Source organism: Dendroctonus ponderosae, unplaced genomic scaffold (assembly GCF_020466585.1).
Source record: "Dendroctonus ponderosae isolate FM_Combo_2020 unplaced genomic scaffold, Dpon_F_20191213v2 Dpon_F_20191213_1, whole genome shotgun sequence".
NCBI classification, from domain to species: Eukaryota; Metazoa; Arthropoda; class Insecta; order Coleoptera; family Curculionidae; genus Dendroctonus; species Dendroctonus ponderosae.
Window position 1 is genome coordinate 15,170,131 of NW_026017110.1, and position 17,738 is coordinate 15,187,868.

The following is a 17,738-nucleotide window of genomic DNA, read 5'->3' on the forward strand; positions in this document are numbered from 1 at the left end:
AATTTAGTATTTCGCATATCTTTTCCGGTACGTTAAATATCGCAAAAAGTAATATGCAATTTTAAAGATTGGAAAATGCTAGACAAAAAATGTACTCTTCACACGACTCGAAATTAATTGGATTATATTTCCTTCCTAAAACCCTTGGATTTAATTTCAATCGCAGCAAATTAAGTTGCCTGGTTTGAAAATGTGCCAAATTTGACAATTTATAGTTCTATTGTATTCGCGAGTTCAAAAGTCCTCTGGTGGTTAAAATTTTAACTACAAGTTAAGTAGTAATTTGACACTTGTTTTGTTGACATTGCTGTCACATTGGTGTTTACATCTGATTCACAATCAGTGATTGTAATTTGTAAAATAAAAATATATGCAGAAAATGAAATTTGGGTTACAGGTAAAGTGCCACTAGCAAAATGAAAAAGAATTTTTGATCGGGAAGTTCGAGATCGCTATGATGAAACTCTGTGCCGATTTTCAATTTGATCCGCGAAGAAATGTTGAGAATAGATCAAAAATAAAAATAAAAAAAATTCATGAGCTGTAACTCGAAAAATATTCAGATTTCGAATTTTTATTACGACCTACTACCATTCTTTTAGCTTGTAGAATCACCCTTGCAAATTTCGGAACACCCTGTATATATGTAAGTAACATTATTTTAGCAAAGTTTGAGGAAAACATTAACAACGTACCAAAAATATCCGAACTGAATGCATATGTTCTTAATCGCTATATGGCAAAAGAATATAAACAATGGGAGGTTGATGTCTTACGATTCTTTTCATGGTACATCAAAATTCCTACAGCAGCACATTACATACATTATTATTTGCAAGCAGTTGTTACAACTGGCGAAGTTTCCAGCCAAAGCGATAGTTTGCGTACTACATTCTACAGAATCCATGACTTGGTGTTGGAATACCTGGATCAAGTGATTGATAGTGAGTATGTTAAATAAGCATAATAAATGAAGTATTACAATTGCATTTTTACAGATATCCATTATATGCAGGATTTTAAACCGTCTCTGTTAGCGGCGGGTATAATTGCAGCTAGTCGATTCGAATGTAGCTTACCTATATGGTCCGACGGTCTTACATTACTCACGGATTACACACAAGAAAACATTCAAGGACTTGTTTGTACATTTTGGATGAACAAGTTAGTATCACATATAATGCGTGTTCCATTGTTTGATTTTTTATTTAACTACATCAGTTATCCATTAAATTAATTAAAAGTATTTTAACTTTATCTGCATTAATTACATTGTTTGAATTTTTGTCATTTGAATCAGAAAAATTGGTAATAAACTGAACTTTGTATCCAAAATTGTTCTTTTCCAGTTATCTAGTTCATTCGCTTTTCCTGTTTATTTAGATCATTTCGCTTTTATATTGAGAGCGGTCAAGCAGGTATTGACTAATAGTATTTATATATTAATAATCATCTTAATTATTAATATCATCTTTAAAACATTCTACACATCATAGTTACTAAAGTGTTAAGCTCATTTCATTTTTACACAACTTGCTCTTTTTTGTGAGAATATCTAAAATTTATTACCATTTCTTAACGCCATCTGTATCGATTTAGAAGTGAAACTTTGATCATAAGTTAACAATTTATTAAATAGAACGTAAAATCATTTTCATTTAATAATTCGATAACTAATGTAATGTTAGTTAATCGAACGGTATGAAAATTTTAAGCGATAAGGCCATAAAATATACATTTAGGCTAGATGAGGGTGCATACTTTCGCATCCCCTACTTGTATAGGACCGGATTCAAATTCATTGAAATTTTTCCAACGTTAACTAATTTAATTGTTGAATAAGTCCATTTCTAGTTTTTGACTGATTTGATGCAACAAATCTTAATAAACTTGTAGCATTCATTCTCCAACTGATCACTATAGGTACTATAATTTGTTAAATTCACATTTTAGGTGCATTGGTAACATCCTATCGTACCCAATTAACATGTGCACATTTCGAGATAATTTGTGCATGAAGTGCGGAATAAGAATTTGCCCGAAATGTAAGTTTTTAAAGAAGATTTAAATGGACAATATTTTGTATAGATGTATATATGCAATGGATAATGCTTTTGATACATTTATGATAAAATTGTCTTATAAAAATGCGTTTGTACAAACGAGGCATATATTTAGTTCAATGTAATATTTAAGAAATGTGCTTAGACGAATGTATAGTTGTTAGTTTCATTAATGTATAATGAATATTAGATGTAAGTTATTTTACGTTTGTATCAATACTTTCGTCAATTGCTAGTTATTATTAACTTAATTAGATAGGTAGTAAGTAATACAAAATAATTTGAGCTTGTAATGTGAAACCACTTTGTAATCAATCTGGTATTGCAGTATACCTATATTTCCCTTACGCTTTGCACAATTTGCGACTGGAAACAGATTAATGTTTGCTCGTAAAACTCACCTGGCCTTTTCAATCAACTCAATTATATCAGAGGCACGTAATGAGAGTTCGTCTAAATTCGATACCCATTTAGCTTGGAGTGATTCTCTGTTAGCTTGTGCTGGTGTTTTGAGGGTGCCTCCAATCACTTTACCAGTCAGCACAAATCTAAAAGGCACAGTCTTACTGTTACACCATAAAATATGATTTATTAGGGATCGTTTATTAGTAACTTTGAGGAAAACATTGCTTTTGTGTGCGAACTGTTTGAGATGATCAGGAATAAGAAGTGTAAAAAAATATAGATAATAAGAGAGAACAATCAATAGTAGTGAAATAACTTGACAAACTATTCACACTGGTAAGATGTAGCATCAGTTCGATTTTGAATGAAAGATAGTTGTATTGGAAACGAGTTTGAATGAATTTTGCAGACTTAGAAGTCAAACTCCTACTTTATTAAATTCAATTTATGTAATCAATAAAAACTGTAAACTTCGATTAGTATATAAAAGCTGTGCCTGTAAGATTGTTAACGTAGAACTAATACCTTAGCCAGACGCCACCAGCGCTTTCCACCATTAAAATTGTAGTGCAGTCAATTTCTAATCCAGTTTCTTCCAGTACCTCCCTTTTACAAGCTTCCACAATCGTTTCCCCTTTCTCCATTCTACCAGCTGGCAAATACCTATCAAACTAATGATTTATCAGCCTCAACTAAATGTTGGAAACTTACCATTTTCCAGCACATGATTCTTTTGCTTCCTGTATCATTAAAACATCATTATGTTGATTGAAAATCACGCAGGCTACAATGTAGGTTACTGTTTCGCCTACAATTGGCTTATAGTGTGGGTCAACATTGGGTTGAATTCCTTGGGACTCCAAAGCTTCATTTTGTTCTTCCAAAGAAAAATCACATATCTCTGCTTCTTCACCAACCAACGGTAATCCATTGAGGACTTTAATCAAGTTTGATTCAACACTATCCGGCATTGTAAGCTAATGTTTCCACTGTTCTACTGTGCCATTGAATTTATGTAGGTATATTTAGTTGTGACACAGAAAACACTTGAATAAATTCAAATATAATTTAAATAAACTAGGTAATATGAGTAATGCGTGTGGAATGCTAAGAATCGCACAAATATGCAGCGAAAAGACTGATGACCCCACTACTAAAAAACACTAGCATTATATGGAAGTCTAATTAAATATCTCTGTCATGGCATTAGGTGTAACACATTCCAGTATAGAACTTGTTTCCTTAACGTTAATGAATGTTACATATATTCAGCCTGATTCAGCCAGCAGCTATTTAAAATTCTAGTGAAAGTTTCTAACTGTTAAAACATTGACAGGACCAAAGTAAACACAAAGTGCGGTTAGAAATGATAAGGATGGAAACGATAAGGATAGATATGGATCTAGCAAAAAGAAAAGATCAGTGGTAAAAAGAGATCGCAAACAAAATTAGGCAAAAATGATATTTAATGAATTTAAAGTGCCCATAACAGAGACAAGACGTTCTGCATTCAAAAGATTTTCGATCTCTTCCGGAATAGTGAGTGATACGCAATGTTGCCGGTCAAAATTATTTTAAATGTTAAATAGAAATTTCTGCTTATTACTTTTCAAAAATCACACGTAATTACATGAAAAGCAGAATCGGCTATGCAATTTGGCAACATGCAGAGGCAATATTGTTCCACAAATTTGCTGGAAGTTAATCAGAGAAGGGCAAGATGAAACATAAAGGATTTTATCCAAGGAAGAAATAATAATTTTCATAAAGGAATTTTAGTGAGCAAAGTGGAGACTGGAATTCTACACAACTCAGAGTGCTGTCTAGACCTCATAATCACGACAACACAAAAAAATATAATAAATGTGAAATATTTTATTTCGGCAATTTGTTGTTTTAATTGCCAGAATACTTTTGGAAAAGATGTGATATTTTTCAAATCCATGGAAATGAACAATTATTATAACTATTAATATACTATTTAATATGAAATAAGGAGTAATATACAGAACTGACATGTTTTCAATCAAGTTTCCATATTCATTATAATTCGATCTAGTCGATTGATAATCGTCATGATCAAACAAATTAATAACAATGTAATGTTACGGTTTGCAAAGCCACAAGTTTGTGGTACAATTTTTTTCAATCAAAAAATAATAATTTTTGCCTTCTGGTCATATTTAAGATATATTAGTCCTTCGCGTTCGAAGCATAGAGTAAGTAAAATAATTTTACTTTCTCTATGGTTCGAAGTTAACAATAGAAGCTCACCTTTTATAGATCATCCCGTAATAATAATTTTTCTTGGTGGTGATTCTTGTGAAAATGCTGTTTTAAATTTTCACCTCTTCATAAACTCACTGGTTTTCCGTAAGATGTTAAAGAACGGCATGAAGTCCCCGCTGTATGTCATTCCGATGTGATAGCGACGCAGCTTGAAAATTTTGCGCATTTGCCAAATTTATATTTTTTGATTTGACTTGAACTTGATTTTTTTATAAAAATCTTTTGTACGGTATTTGGGTCAGTTTCGGTTCATTTCTTGAGCTTCTGTCAGTTTGGTTATCTGCTTTTTAACTAGCTCTAATGGCGAAAAGTAAATAAAACTGATAGAATGCCGCATTGTTAGAAGAAACATAAATGAAAAACTCGTGCATGATACCTTGCCTATACCGTCGGATACTAGTAATTATCGTCAAATAAAAATTGTTTAATTTGCTTCGCACCCTCAATTTGTTAAGCCTCTGTCCCATGCTTTGAATATAAAACTAACTATAATATAATAATAGTTTTATATTCAAAGGTCCCATGCATCCCTTATAGGATGACGAACGAATTGACAGATCTCCAACCAATAGAAACACAATCCAACACTTTTCTATCATCGTATAAACGGATGCATGGGACATGGGCTTTATTGGATGAATAAAACAGAGGTTTTACGAAAGAAATCCTTCTAGCTTTTTGACAAACAAAAAATAGTGTTGAGAATGGTGCTCGCTGAAAAACAACTCGAATGTAGATATTTAATGTCTAAAGGATGTTTAAAAATCAACAACTTTTTTCAAGTATTTGAAAATATTAATTTTCCTGTAAACGAATCGTAAATACGTTTTCCTGTAGAATTCAAAAAAATCCTCTTACGTTATAAATCCAAAGTATTAAAAACGACACTTTGCACTTATTTAATAATTTAATTTTATAAATCTTTAAAATGTGCTTCTACCGGGGCAACATATCAAACTTGCTTATTAACATATTTATTAGACACATATACATTATTGTATAAATACAGTTACAAATATTAAAAGGCACTTGTTATCACAAAGCAGTTTACACGTACCGACTGGTCTGATAGACAAATGCAGTTTCAGAGACAAGACTTGTCTCTGGTAGTTTTGAACTATTATAAGAGAGAAACAAGGGAGTTTGCCAAATGCTTGTATAAGAACGAAAAGAAAGTGGTGGGCGTGGCTTTAATAAAACCAACAAAACCGATTATTATGCTTGGCATGCTTTCGCCAAAATTTGCCCTTCATCTCTTTTCTATCTGATACATACATTGTGTTGTTTAATCGCGTTTCACTCATAAGTTCTTGATTAACAAGCATTGGTTTATCAGTCCAACATGAGCTTTGTTTCTACTCTATTAGAGACCTTTTGAGTATTCGCAACAAACATGATGTTGAATGTTCTGAGATAGAAGCCAAACAAAGCTACAACTAAACTTTTGGGTCAGTCTTAAAAAATAATTATTGTTTCAGATTCTAATTAACATTAATTAATCTTTTACTGTATTTTTTTAAATATTTACATCCATTGGAACCGTAACTAAATATTAAATGCCGCCATTTACTTGTATAAAGTTTCTTATAAATGGCGACGCTATTGAAATTTTAAATTGTTTGCCTGTCCATAAGAAAAATATACATTTCTGCTCACTCTTATGGGGTTCATGACGTAAAAACCGATAAGCAAAATTTCGCAGTTTTTAGTAATTTAGTAATAGTAATTCTAGGCTAAGATTTTCTTAGAATGAACAATACTAAGTACTGGACAAGATTAGTGTACTTATTGTCCAAGAAAAATTTGCGAAAACAGCACCAACTATTATTTAAACACAGCTTTTCCAATTGTTTCATTATTCTGTATATCTAACCTCGTGATAACGCACCAGAAAAGCAGTGTTTAATGCACATATACACCAGCGTCACTTTCACAATGCGATAATTTCAAATGAGTTTTCTTGCATAAAAATACAAAAAAAACCAAGTTAATGCTGTAAAAAAAGCCAATGAACAAATTCTGTTTAGCAAAAAAATCAAACATTAGTTGGTTCAATATGCTGCATGGGAATTGTGAATGACTAAAGTTGAAAAATATATTTAACGTTCTGGACAGAGAAAATACTAAAAGTTCGATTTTATTTACAAAATTTTCAAAAATTATTAAACATACATAATTTAGAGTTTATTCATCAGAGATGTTCGTTTTTTGCAAAGAAACACGCAAAATACGTACATAAATTATTGTTAAAATTTATTTTTTGGGGTACAAGAACGCTTTCTAATCATTTATTTTAATGAAAGCAGTGCATTTATTTATATATTCTTATTTTTATGCAAAATTAATTTCGATTTATATTTAATTGACTTCACCCCACATTGACTGAAATGCTGCATTCTTACAATTTAGTCAATTTAAAAGCGTAATTTCTTGCAAGACTTGACTTACGATCACGATTTTTCGAATAACTATTAGCTTCCTTTTAATCGTATTTTTCACTCAGTTTCACCGATAAGAATATTCCGCTTTTTAATATTCAGGTAATAATTTTTTCTAACATTGAAAATCGGATAATGAAACGAAATGCTTAAGTTACTTTTGGTCCTGCTTTCAATCGTTATCACAATGTATTAAAATTATCAAAATCAGTTTCAAAGAACTAAATTACAGTAAATTAAATTACTTACACAAAAACATCTAACAAAACGGAAAGTTGAGGATTCAAAACAAACATATAGGTACATACTTCGTATTCAGATATCTTGAGATTCAATTGTGCTATATTGGACTTTTCGCGAAACCGCATCGAAAACAGATGGCAATTTCGATCTAATGGTATCCTTCTTCAGATACACATAAGCTGAGATTAAAGTTAACAAAACACATACTAGAACTACCAATAATACTGTTAAACCATTGGATAGCTTGGTTTCCTTTGACTCCACCAAGCTCCTCAAATTAACTATATACCTTTTTCCATACTTTGCATTGGTACATTCAAGCTGATCTTCATTTCTAATTTTTACGCTAGTCTTTTGGCTCCAACTATACAGATTTCGAGCAGCGGAATCGCATTTCAGAGGATTGTGGCCGATTTCTAACAACAGAGGCTCGGTCCTGGCAGGGTCATTAGCCATTTTATCAAATACATCTAAGTCTGTTTGACTGAACTTCGAAATGTTATTATATTCTAAATCTAAATATCTAAGCTTTTGCAAACATAGGACGTTAAAGTTTAGATTTGGAATTTTATTATCACCCAGATAGAGATCATGGAGGTTTGGCAGGTCGCAAAACACTTTATCGTCCTTCCAGCTCTTAATCTCGTTTTGTTCTAGATGCAATTTATACAATTTTGCCAAGTTACTATTCACAAAAATATCATGCAAATCATCAGCTAATTCAGCGTCAGTATTATCCGCAAAGGCATTTGTTAGATGCAACTCTTCGAGGTTCTGAAAATTTGAAAATACTCTCGGATGATGGAAGTTTTTGTCATCTTCTTCGGAGATCGAAATATTATTATGATTTAAAATGAGCCTTTCCACGTTTGTGACATGATGGAAGGTTTTCCCTTTTATTTCCCTGATACCATTGTTGCTCATGTCGATTACTTCCAACTCACTCAGATAGGGGTTTTCTCCAAAAATATTGATCGGTAAAAGATTCAAGTGATTCCCGGTAAATATGAGAATGTTCGTTTGTTCTGGCAGTACCTTCAACATCTCTGTATCTGTGAATCCTGTATTCGTGCAATTGACCACAAATTTTGAATGTGAAGTCCTGTCGATGTACTGTTTCCCGCAAACACATGACTCTAGTAGCTTATTCCCACACTGGTTTATGCTGGCAATCGAAGAACCAAATATAGAGGCAAATAGCAGGAAATTGTGCAGCGGATGATTGGCCATTCTACAACATTAGGAAATTTGTATGAATAAATTAAAAAATGATCAAACTATACTTTAGCATTTATGGGCAGATGTTGAAGAAAATCTAATTTAATGCCAAATGTTTAACGAAGTACGATTATTTGGTATAAGCTATAAGCTATTCTCCGAACGAATATTTAAAATTGGAAATTCCTAATTTGCTCAGTAATCGTTTTCATTATCACTTACCATCGATATTTTGTAAACAACTAGCCACCTTTTACGTACTTACCTTGAGGAAATACGAAATTGTGTCACCAGATTAATTAAATTTTTCAACATATAAATTACTGATCGCGACGGATTGCCTTTGCACTTGACAAAGATTTTCTTTACAAATTCTCAATATCTTTTCATCGCTTTGTTCGGTTGATCACAATATTCAGTTGTTATTGTGTTCTGCGGTTTGACCCTGATTAAAAATTATGGTCTTACCTCGCTCAACAGGTGTGTCCTAAGTAATGATGGTTGCCGCTTGAAAACGTGCAAGTAAATTAAATAAAGAGCACACTCAATAAGTGTATTTTATCTACGGCTGCATTGAGAATCTTTAGTGAACCTTTCATTATGCTAAGAATTCTATATTGCACACATCGTGCTCAAAATAAACTTACCCAGCGCAATATCAAAAATTTCTCTATCATGGTGCGGCCTGGACCTTTATTGATTGATGCTGGTATATCTTCACTTTTTTCAGTGCATTAGAAAGCTTCGAAAATTTGGATCAATTTATCGAAATCCACTTTTCTTTAAAAAAAACTAAAAAGTATAAGCAAGTCAGTAGGTACTAAATCTTGCGTATTACTTCCTGCCTTTTTCAAACTCCTCCTCACTGTTCAGATTTGGAAATTAATTAAACAAAAAATGTTAGACGCGTACTTTTCTTACAATTTTTCTCGGCCGATGTTTTGTTTATTGTAATCATCACTACCAAACGTGATAATTATGGGAAAAGACGTGAGAATATACGTCGAAGTACCGTGATTATCACGACAAACTGTTACATTAAAATCACGCCACCAAACGACGTAAACGTGCTTTCCAAGCTGCACCATATAGTTGAAATTACAAATTGCCTAATAAAGTAAAGAAAATAAGTGATTATAAAGGTGACAAAATCATAGTTATTGGAAAAATACATACTTAAATGATCGTAAAGGGCGGCCACAATAAAAACGCAGAAATCGCCATATCTAACAGTTTCAGAAATGATCTAAGTATCTCTCAAACAAAATGTCATAAGAAAAAAAAATGAAAATAACTCTGCGAAGACATCCAAAACAGTTGGCGATTTCTATTAGCTAAATGTTCGCGATTTGTTTACAAAATATGTAAAGCAAAATTCTGTACTGAAAAAGAAACCTGCGTTTCTTAAACTTTTTAAAATCCCAATCATGAAACACGCATGAGAAACACACTGTATTTTCGATCTTCCAAACTTTCGATACGCACTACTGAATAGAAAAACAGAAATTCCGTCACTTGGTTTGCAACATCCGAAATTATTTAATGCATCATACAGCCATGGAAGAATTAAAATATGTAAAAACAAACCTAAAATACATAAATAAACAACTCTTTAGATGCCACGGCGCAACAAAAGATAAAAAACCAATTTCAATAAGTGTTAAACGAATGGTATTTAAATAAAACCACAAATCTTAATATAATATATGCATTTTTATTTTTCAACTGAAATAGGCGAAATAAACAATTTTTTTTAAATCACAAATCATATCACTCCTGTTTTCTAACGACCTGACTTGAAGTTATAGTACACTTAGTGAAGCGACGGAATAAATACTATATGCTCGAAAATTATATGCAACTGCCGAACATGAATAACGTATTATCTGCTTATGCCATTAAAGGCTTTCTAGCAATTATACGATAAAGACTTTTTCAAAATTAATTGCTAACGTACTTTAGATGCTGATGATTAAGCTGCAGATGCAAGTAGCATGCTAAAATTTCAAGTTATTACAGACCTTTTCGGACTAATTACACATCTAATTGTGTAGTTTAATAACACTAAGTGTAGTATATGGTTAAATTGGTCACACTAACTGCACCAGCTACTCTACGAGTAAGACTCACTATTATCGTACATTCTGACTGAAAAATTAAGTTTAATATTAAATAGCCATCATTAACCAAACCAAGAACCATCCGTGCGGATTAATAAATTGCATGAATCGTTCAGCTGTTAGCGTAGATATATTTTGCAACATAAAACATTTTGCCAATACATTTAAGTGAGCTCTGTATCTCGAATTCTCCAGTGTTTTCATCTAATTGATTTTCCAAGAGCTAAATAACTTGTAATGGATCGGTGGAAAATGTGTGTAATGTCCGAGCTTTACTCGGCTTATAGTTTCTTTAACAAAAAAATTATCAAACTTTTGTTTAGACAACACGTTATTGGCTTGTACCAGTAGCAAAATATTCGTTTTGATTAATAGTATTAAAAAATGTAAGTGAAAACAAAGAATTTGACGCTGAATATTAAGGTTCCAAATAGGCGATAAAAACTTTTAAGTCCTTTACTTAATACGCGATTTTTTCTTTTTCTTTCTTTCCGGTTTTCCCAGTTCTGTGGCACTTACCAATCGCCGGAGTGTTTGTTTTTTAAATTTGGACTTTAGTGTGTTTTTGGCAAAATTATGAATGCGAAACATGGCTTGTTTACTTGTGCCAGGCTCGGAGGGCGATTTGTTGTGTATTAAGTGAGGCGCGGACAATATTCTCGATTTGTGTGTAAATACAGTGGCTTTCGATGTTGGCGCGTCCCAAGACACCACCAAACTATCATCAAACTCTTCGCTTTCTTTGTTTTTGTACTTCGCAATCATAGTTTTTCCTTCCTGGTTCTTAATAAAGCAAATTTCCCTCAGATGCAAGTCGTCATCCTCGTTTCCATTTTCAGGCGTTTGTGTATTATGATCTAGTTTGGTTTTCTGTGTTGCTAGCGGAGTTGGTACTACTTTCTTGCTTTTAACACTTGAAGGTTTGACCAACTTATCGATAGCAGCATTTTTAGTCTTCAACGACAATTCTTTCCTGCTCTTTGCTTTAAAAGGTCTATTCAATCTCACCGACGATTTAGAGCAGCTGGGTTGACTTAGCACGGGGTGCACTAAATTCTCCTTACGTTCAACTGGGACAGAAGTTCTCGATTTGTTCAATTGCTTCACTGACTTTCTGATGGGCGGTCGGCTTCGCTGGGCAACACCACTTCGGGTTTTCCCCTAAAGCAATAATAACCTTACCAATTTTATTTATTGTACGATACAAAAAGTGCACTGCCTTTTCTTCTACATTGACTTATATAAGTGGGGATCGAACGTAACGTTACGCACATTGCAAGGACGTTGAGTTTAATACCTTCAGCGGGAGCTGCCAAAGAAAAAAATATAATTTTTTTAACAAAAAAAAGTACAACACATATTTGGCGTAGAAAGTCCCAGTGGTGTGTGCTTTATTGGCAATATGTAAATTAACAAACGGAGAGCATTTAGTACCTTTATTAGAACCAGACGCTTTGAAAAAAATACCCAGATAAGAATGAACATTGTTAATCATTATGTTGCCTTCATTGATTTTAATTTACATATTGCGAATAACTTTCGACAATCCCATATATTGGTTCTGGGAAGTGTAGCAAAACGATACAAGAAGCTAAAACAACAGATATTAAGTCAATAAAAATGAAAACAAATGACGTAAAAAATATTTAATTTAAAAATGCATATAAAAATACAACGATAAAATTAATAAAAGCGAAGATATTTAAAATATTACAGTGCAGTGAATTCGAGAATTAGACAGACAAATCTATCTACAACACTTTGATCACAGATTGGCTTGTTAAGACATTTTCCATGCATGTATGTGCTAGAAAATATAATTTCAAAATTGCTTCAAAACACTGTTTCTACTAAGTGCCAATATTGTTTCTAAGTCCTCTAGCGATTTCAAATTAGAGTATTTCTTGATATCCACTAGAGAAGTCAGTGCAATTAAAACAACACGTTGTCACTTAGCACATATTCATGTACTAATTAAATTTGTTAACATAAATGCTAACCTTTAAGAAATATAATTCTAGTTTTAGTTCCTTTTCAGTGGCTTTTAGTGGCATAGATTTAAAATCACAATCAATTGTCAAATATCGACGCTATTCCTCTCTGTTATTGCTTATAATTTTTAAAGGCATTAAACTTGTTTAGCACAACGTACAAGTAGTTATGTAAACGGGAATATCATCGTTATTTTCAAGTCCTACCTGTGTATGAGAGCCAGAAGTTACGCGCATTCTGGATAACTTAGGGCGTGAGTCTCCAAAATTATTTGTGCTGCAACTATTGCGCAACCAATCTCTCAGTCCACTTAAATTGTGAAATTCCGAATTAGGCAAACGAGAAAATGGATTATGACCAGTCAGGTCCAGAATTGAAGCGCCTAGTGACTTTCCAACCTAAATCATACATAGATTGTTTTTATATTAATGAATAAAATTTTGCAATGTGACGCTTTAACACTTACCTCTTCAAATAATTGCGGTGTATATTTCGGAGGAACCGGCAAGGTATGAACTTTACCTGAAGCTTCTTTTACAGTTGGAGGTAACACGTTAACAAGTCGCCCGGTATTATAATTACATTCGAGGGTGTAACTTCGAATAATACCTGTACATGATAGTACAGCTACTCGGCCTGATCCTGCTCTGCTCATTCCATCACGTTTATCCCTACAATTAAAGTTTGAACAGTTTTTTTAAATTTCCCAGAAGAAAATTAAGTCGATTCATTCACATATACGAATATCCTTACCTGAGATACATATTTCTTTCGGTAAAATTGCAGCCTTGAAAATGGAAATGATGGTCATTCAATCCCATAAGTTTAGGTAGCAGCATGCATTCGACTCTGCGTTCTAAGTCATCGAAGTGATTGCCATACATAAAAATGCCCTTCTTAGATGCATGGCCATGTAAATCCAAATAAATAAATAGTCCCGATTCATTAGAATTCACATCTCCATGATGATCCTCAGTCACAGTCTCAAAATTCACTTCTTCCTTACTTTCAGTGTGAATTAACTTGCATCCACACTGACGGCAAAAATTGTGCCCTAGAGAATGCGATGGAGGGTTAAACGTTGGTACTAAGCTAGATATTCCCGGCATTGTTGGCTCTAATTTTATGATGCTCGCCTTACATTTCGTGCACCAATGCACGCTATTATTTTCCCCACATTCTTCGTTTAGTGTCATATTGGACAATTTGTTCACGTTGTCTGTTTCACAAGTATGAGCCTGATTGCTGTTAGGGTTCTTTTCACACATTTCGCATTTTGGAATTTTGTCTTCCTTTTCAAATCCAAAGTGGTGATATCTAAAAACAATTCGCTATTCTAAGTACAATAGGAGGACAAAGAACATTCAAATCATCGACTTTATTAGTACAAAACGCACCTGATTAAAGAGCGCGCTGCATAGACGGAAGGATGTTCAGTGAAACTCGGGTTTAAATAGACTCTATTTAAGTTAACGCCTCTAGTATCGGTTCTATAATGACCATTGGCTACTCCGTCGGGATTTAAAAATGGTATGAGTTTAAACACGTAATGCTTCCGTAATATTTGAGCCTGCAGATCATCTCTACTGAGCAGGAAATTGAGAACGCCATTGAACACAAATGAGGAAGGAGTTTCACCAGGATGCACTCTTGCAGATATGAATATCACCTTTTTTCCAATAAACTTATGTGGTCGTGGAACGTTTTTTGAAGGAAATAGATTTTTCAATCTATCTTCTCGTTCCATCGTTATTCCGTGATAGGAGGTCAGTGTGATCAGATCGATATTTCTGCCTTCCAATGATAGACAGGCAGTTTCACGCACATAATAAATGTCATCTTCTGCGATGGGCTGAATCGAAATATACTTGGTATCTATGTTGGTGAGCATTTTTTGTAAATCACTATACGAAAATGGATATGTGAATGCGAAATATGTACAACTTTCCGGATTTTCTGGCGCTCGAAATTTGAAGGATAAAGTGAAAATATCCTCATTGGTCTAAAAGGGAATAAAGCATTTACGTGCCTATATTATTATCATCGGGAGTTCTAACATACATTGTATATAGGTTTGTCTTGAATCCGTTCCCATTTCGGCCTTCCGGGTATAATTTTATATACAGGGGCCATTCCTTGACTATACATTTTTCCTTGTCTGTTCAAGTCCACTAAGTTAAGTCTTACTAGTAAGCCAGGTCTTGGAGCTGAACGATAGGGAAGACGTTTTATAACATCGGTTAAACCACATACACTATTATTATGAGTGGATGTAAAATCAAGTAATACCTTTAATTCCGAAATAAAACCATGTTCTATTGCCATTTTCAAATTCCGTTCCATAGCAATCTGGTTTGGTCCAAAGATTAAATTCTGCATCGGGAATTTCAACAGCACTGACTTTGCTACTTGAGCTTGGTTTCACTACAGCTAGAAATATAGCATCTATTTACTAAGGCGATTTTTATGGAGCTTTAGGTTCATATAGATGATGTTTATTTATCATCAATTGGGCGCAAGTAAATAAAGCAGTTAATTTGTGTCTCCAAATGTGAAGGATATTTTGTAACTTTTTCTTCGAAGAGTTAAGTCGATTAAGCGCTTTTCGCCGGATTTTTAAGTTCTACTGAGTGCTAATGAACAAGAATTGTACAGGATCAATAATCATTTGCGAATTACAAACATATGTCCGAAAAAAAGTATTTTTGAGACCCAGGGTGTTTCTGCAGATTTTAACAAGACATTCGCCGTTTGTTGCTAACAGAACAAGGTATCTTAACTATTAACTGCACCAATGTGTGTAAAAAAGCCAAAGTATCACGAAATAATTTGATATGGAAAAACTACGCTTTAAGTCCCAGATAGTGCATAGAAATTTAAAATAAATTAGGTACCTAGTGGGACAAAACATTGTTAGGGTTGATTTACATGAAATATCAAATCTGATCAATACTCAAACCTCAAAAGGTAATATTATTTCTGTCAGGAGAAAAATAATCCAAAATATCAGTTTAACATATAAGTGAAAACTAATTAATGATTAACAAAATTCTTCTTGGAACTAAATTGACGGATGAGTGGAAATTCCGTTAAATAAAAGAAGCTTCAGGAACACGTTATAAGTAACTAAGTAGTCAATACCTAAACTATTCGAATTTGTGATCAGTTGGAAAGTGCTAATTCAGATGAATACAGGGTGTCCCGTAAACCGTCGACAATACTTCGCCTGGTGAATATGAAAGGTCCATCTTTGAGAAGTCAGAAAATGAAAAAATTGCATAATAAAAATATCATGGTTTTCGAAATATGTACATATTTACACTTTTTTGAAATTCGGCCAAAAATAACATCCGTTTATATTTCGTACTATTACTCAGTATTACTTATGTAACATTACGCAGAAAATATTTGTTTTGTATTTTAGCAGGCATGGATCGTAGTTCAAAAACTCATCGAAATATTTTGAATGTATGCTTCAGATTAGAAAAGAGCTCTATTTTAATACACATTATTCATTCCTTATATAACTCCATTTCTATCATACATAGTACGATTCTTCTGCATTGAAAAAGTAGCACCTTTCTTCTGCAATCTGAAATCGTATAATAACAACCTATTTCTTAAACAGTAACTATTTTTAGTTGCCCTACCACTATGCATTGATTGTAAAAGAACACCTAAATTACGTTTTTTATTTAAATCCACTAGATTTTTGTAATTGGGGCTCTCTGAAAGAAAAAGTTTACATACGACCTGCAGACTCGCGACGCGCTACGACAAAGGGGTTTTAGAGCAGGGCAGGAAATTAGCCAAGCTCAATGGCACTGAATAAAATGATGCCGAGCCTGCATATGGGCAAATGGGGGCCACTTTGAACATTTCCTTTCAGTTAAGTTTTTGGCGTTATTTGGAATAATATTTTTGGAACACAACATATTTGGAATAATATTTCGTATTAATTTTCGTTGGTAGCACATTTCAAAGGTATTGTTATGTAATGGAAAAATTGCACATGCCTCAGCAGCTCAGTCATAAGAAATGTGTATTAAAATAGTTTTTTTTCTAAATAAATAGCATACATTCAAAACTTTTTGATGAACTTTCGAACTACAACCAGTGCCGAATCTAAAATACAAAGGAAATATTTTGTGAGTAATATTACGTAAGAGTAATAGTATGAAATATCAAGTGATGTCAGTTTTGGTCGAATTTAATAAAAGTGTAAATATCTCGAAAATTATGACATTTTCATTAATACCATTTTTTCATTTTCTATCTTCTCAAGGGGGGATCTTTTACCAGGAGAAGTACTGTAGACGGTTCACGGGACACCCTGTATGCCAGAGGCAATACCTAAATTAATAATATAATGGAATATTAGTTGCAAATAGTAGTATTGAAGGAATAAATATGCAACCATTTGATCAACTCTAGGTAATTATTTCACTTTCGCATTCATTTAGCAATGAGTTATCCTTTGTAAAATGTTATGCATGTTCTTAAATCTAAAATACATTCATCAGAAAAATATAAATTTTGCTCAACAATAAAGTGCATTTATTTTTAAGAATATCAAAAACTGTTTTTAAAAAAGTTGATTAGAACTAAAAAATCCGTTCAAACATGCAACCACATCCTGCTACGTAAAAAAAATCCTATTTTTGGATACAATAACAATAAGTAAGTTATATACAGTAAAGTCCGCTTATAATGAACCCAGTTATAGTGTACTTTCGGTTAAAACGAACTTTTTTCCTTTAATTGAAACGTTGTCCATAAAGACCAACGTATTTTTTTACTGGTTATAACGAACCCTTTTATAACGAACTTCAGGATATAACGATCACTTTTTAGGTTAGTTGTATATTAACTTTTCGTTTATAACGAACTTCCACGCTCAGCAACACGAATCGTGCGGAGTTGTTTATATTAGTGAGAGCGAGAGACAGGCAGTGACTTGTTGTTTTTTG

The 17,738-nt window shown here is 33.0% G+C and overlaps 4 protein-coding genes across 12 annotated transcripts in view; 1 reads left to right on the forward strand and 3 right to left on the reverse strand.

The window, feature by feature from the left end:
- The window catches only part of LOC125502604 (cyclin-J), a 4,239-nt gene extending 1,876 nt beyond the window's left edge, over window positions 1-2,363 (forward strand). Inside the window, exons 5-7 of the mRNA XM_048661328.1 lie at window positions 666-944; window positions 999-1,164; window positions 1,954-2,363. Of these exons, the coding sequence (XP_048517285.1) occupies window positions 666-944; window positions 999-1,164; window positions 1,954-2,068 (560 nt within the window). The 3' untranslated portion in view covers window positions 2,069-2,363. The remainder of the gene's footprint in view (window positions 1-665; window positions 945-998; window positions 1,165-1,953) is intronic.
- LOC109546344 (8-oxo-dGDP phosphatase NUDT18) overlaps window positions 1-4,331 on the reverse strand; it is a 7,601-nt gene extending 3,270 nt beyond the window's left edge. For 2 of the 3 annotated variants that reach the window (XR_002172767.2, XM_019917261.2), the window contains exons 1-3: window positions 3,180-4,330; window positions 2,994-3,131; window positions 2,465-2,611 (exon numbers count right to left, since the gene is read on the reverse strand). Coding sequence is in view for 2 of the 3 variants with exons in the window: in XM_019917261.2 (XP_019772820.2) it covers window positions 2,465-2,611; window positions 2,994-3,131; window positions 3,180-3,439 (545 nt within the window). In the remaining variant the exon portion in view is untranslated. Of the gene's footprint in view, window positions 1-2,464; window positions 2,612-2,993; window positions 3,132-3,179 lie in introns of all 3 variants that reach the window. The other variant, XM_048661327.1, reaches the window with a different exon arrangement.
- Window positions 4,332-5,715: 1,384 nt separating this feature from the next.
- Window positions 5,716-9,278, reverse strand: LOC109546345 (phospholipase A2 inhibitor). 4 transcript variants are annotated; one of them, XM_048661325.1, is made up of 2 exons: window positions 9,125-9,278; window positions 5,716-8,669 (listed from the first exon to the last, which is right to left on the reverse strand). In XM_048661325.1, exon 2 carries the CDS (start codon window positions 8,666-8,668, stop codon window positions 7,511-7,513), a length of 1,158 nt encoding a protein of 385 aa, XP_048517282.1. In that variant the 5' UTR covers window position 8,669; window positions 9,125-9,278; the 3' UTR covers window positions 5,716-7,510. The 4 variants fall into 4 exon arrangements, with proteins under 4 accessions (XP_048517282.1, XP_019772821.2, XP_048517283.1 ...); XM_019917262.2 differs by lacking the exon at window positions 9,125-9,278 and adding an exon at window positions 8,922-9,118; XM_048661326.1 differs by lacking the exon at window positions 9,125-9,278 and adding an exon at window positions 8,879-8,963.
- A 1,072-nt stretch (window positions 9,279-10,350) lies between these two features.
- Window positions 10,351-17,738, reverse strand: part of LOC109546342 (cytosolic carboxypeptidase-like protein 5) — a 9,659-nt gene continuing 2,271 nt past the window's right edge. For 2 of the 4 annotated variants that reach the window (XM_048661320.1, XM_048661321.1), the window contains exons 3-9: window positions 15,058-15,198; window positions 14,830-14,975; window positions 14,166-14,770; window positions 13,522-14,085; window positions 13,235-13,439; window positions 12,975-13,166; window positions 10,351-11,937 (exon numbers count right to left, since the gene is read on the reverse strand). In XM_048661320.1, coding sequence (XP_048517277.1) covers window positions 11,233-11,937; window positions 12,975-13,166; window positions 13,235-13,439; window positions 13,522-14,085; window positions 14,166-14,770; window positions 14,830-14,975; window positions 15,058-15,198 — 2,558 coding nt within the window. In that variant the 3' untranslated portion in view covers window positions 10,351-11,232. The remainder of the gene's footprint in view (window positions 11,938-12,974; window positions 13,167-13,234; window positions 13,440-13,521; window positions 14,086-14,165; window positions 14,771-14,829; window positions 14,976-15,057; window positions 15,199-17,738) is intronic. The other 2 variants (XM_048661323.1, XM_048661322.1) reach the window with 2 other exon arrangements.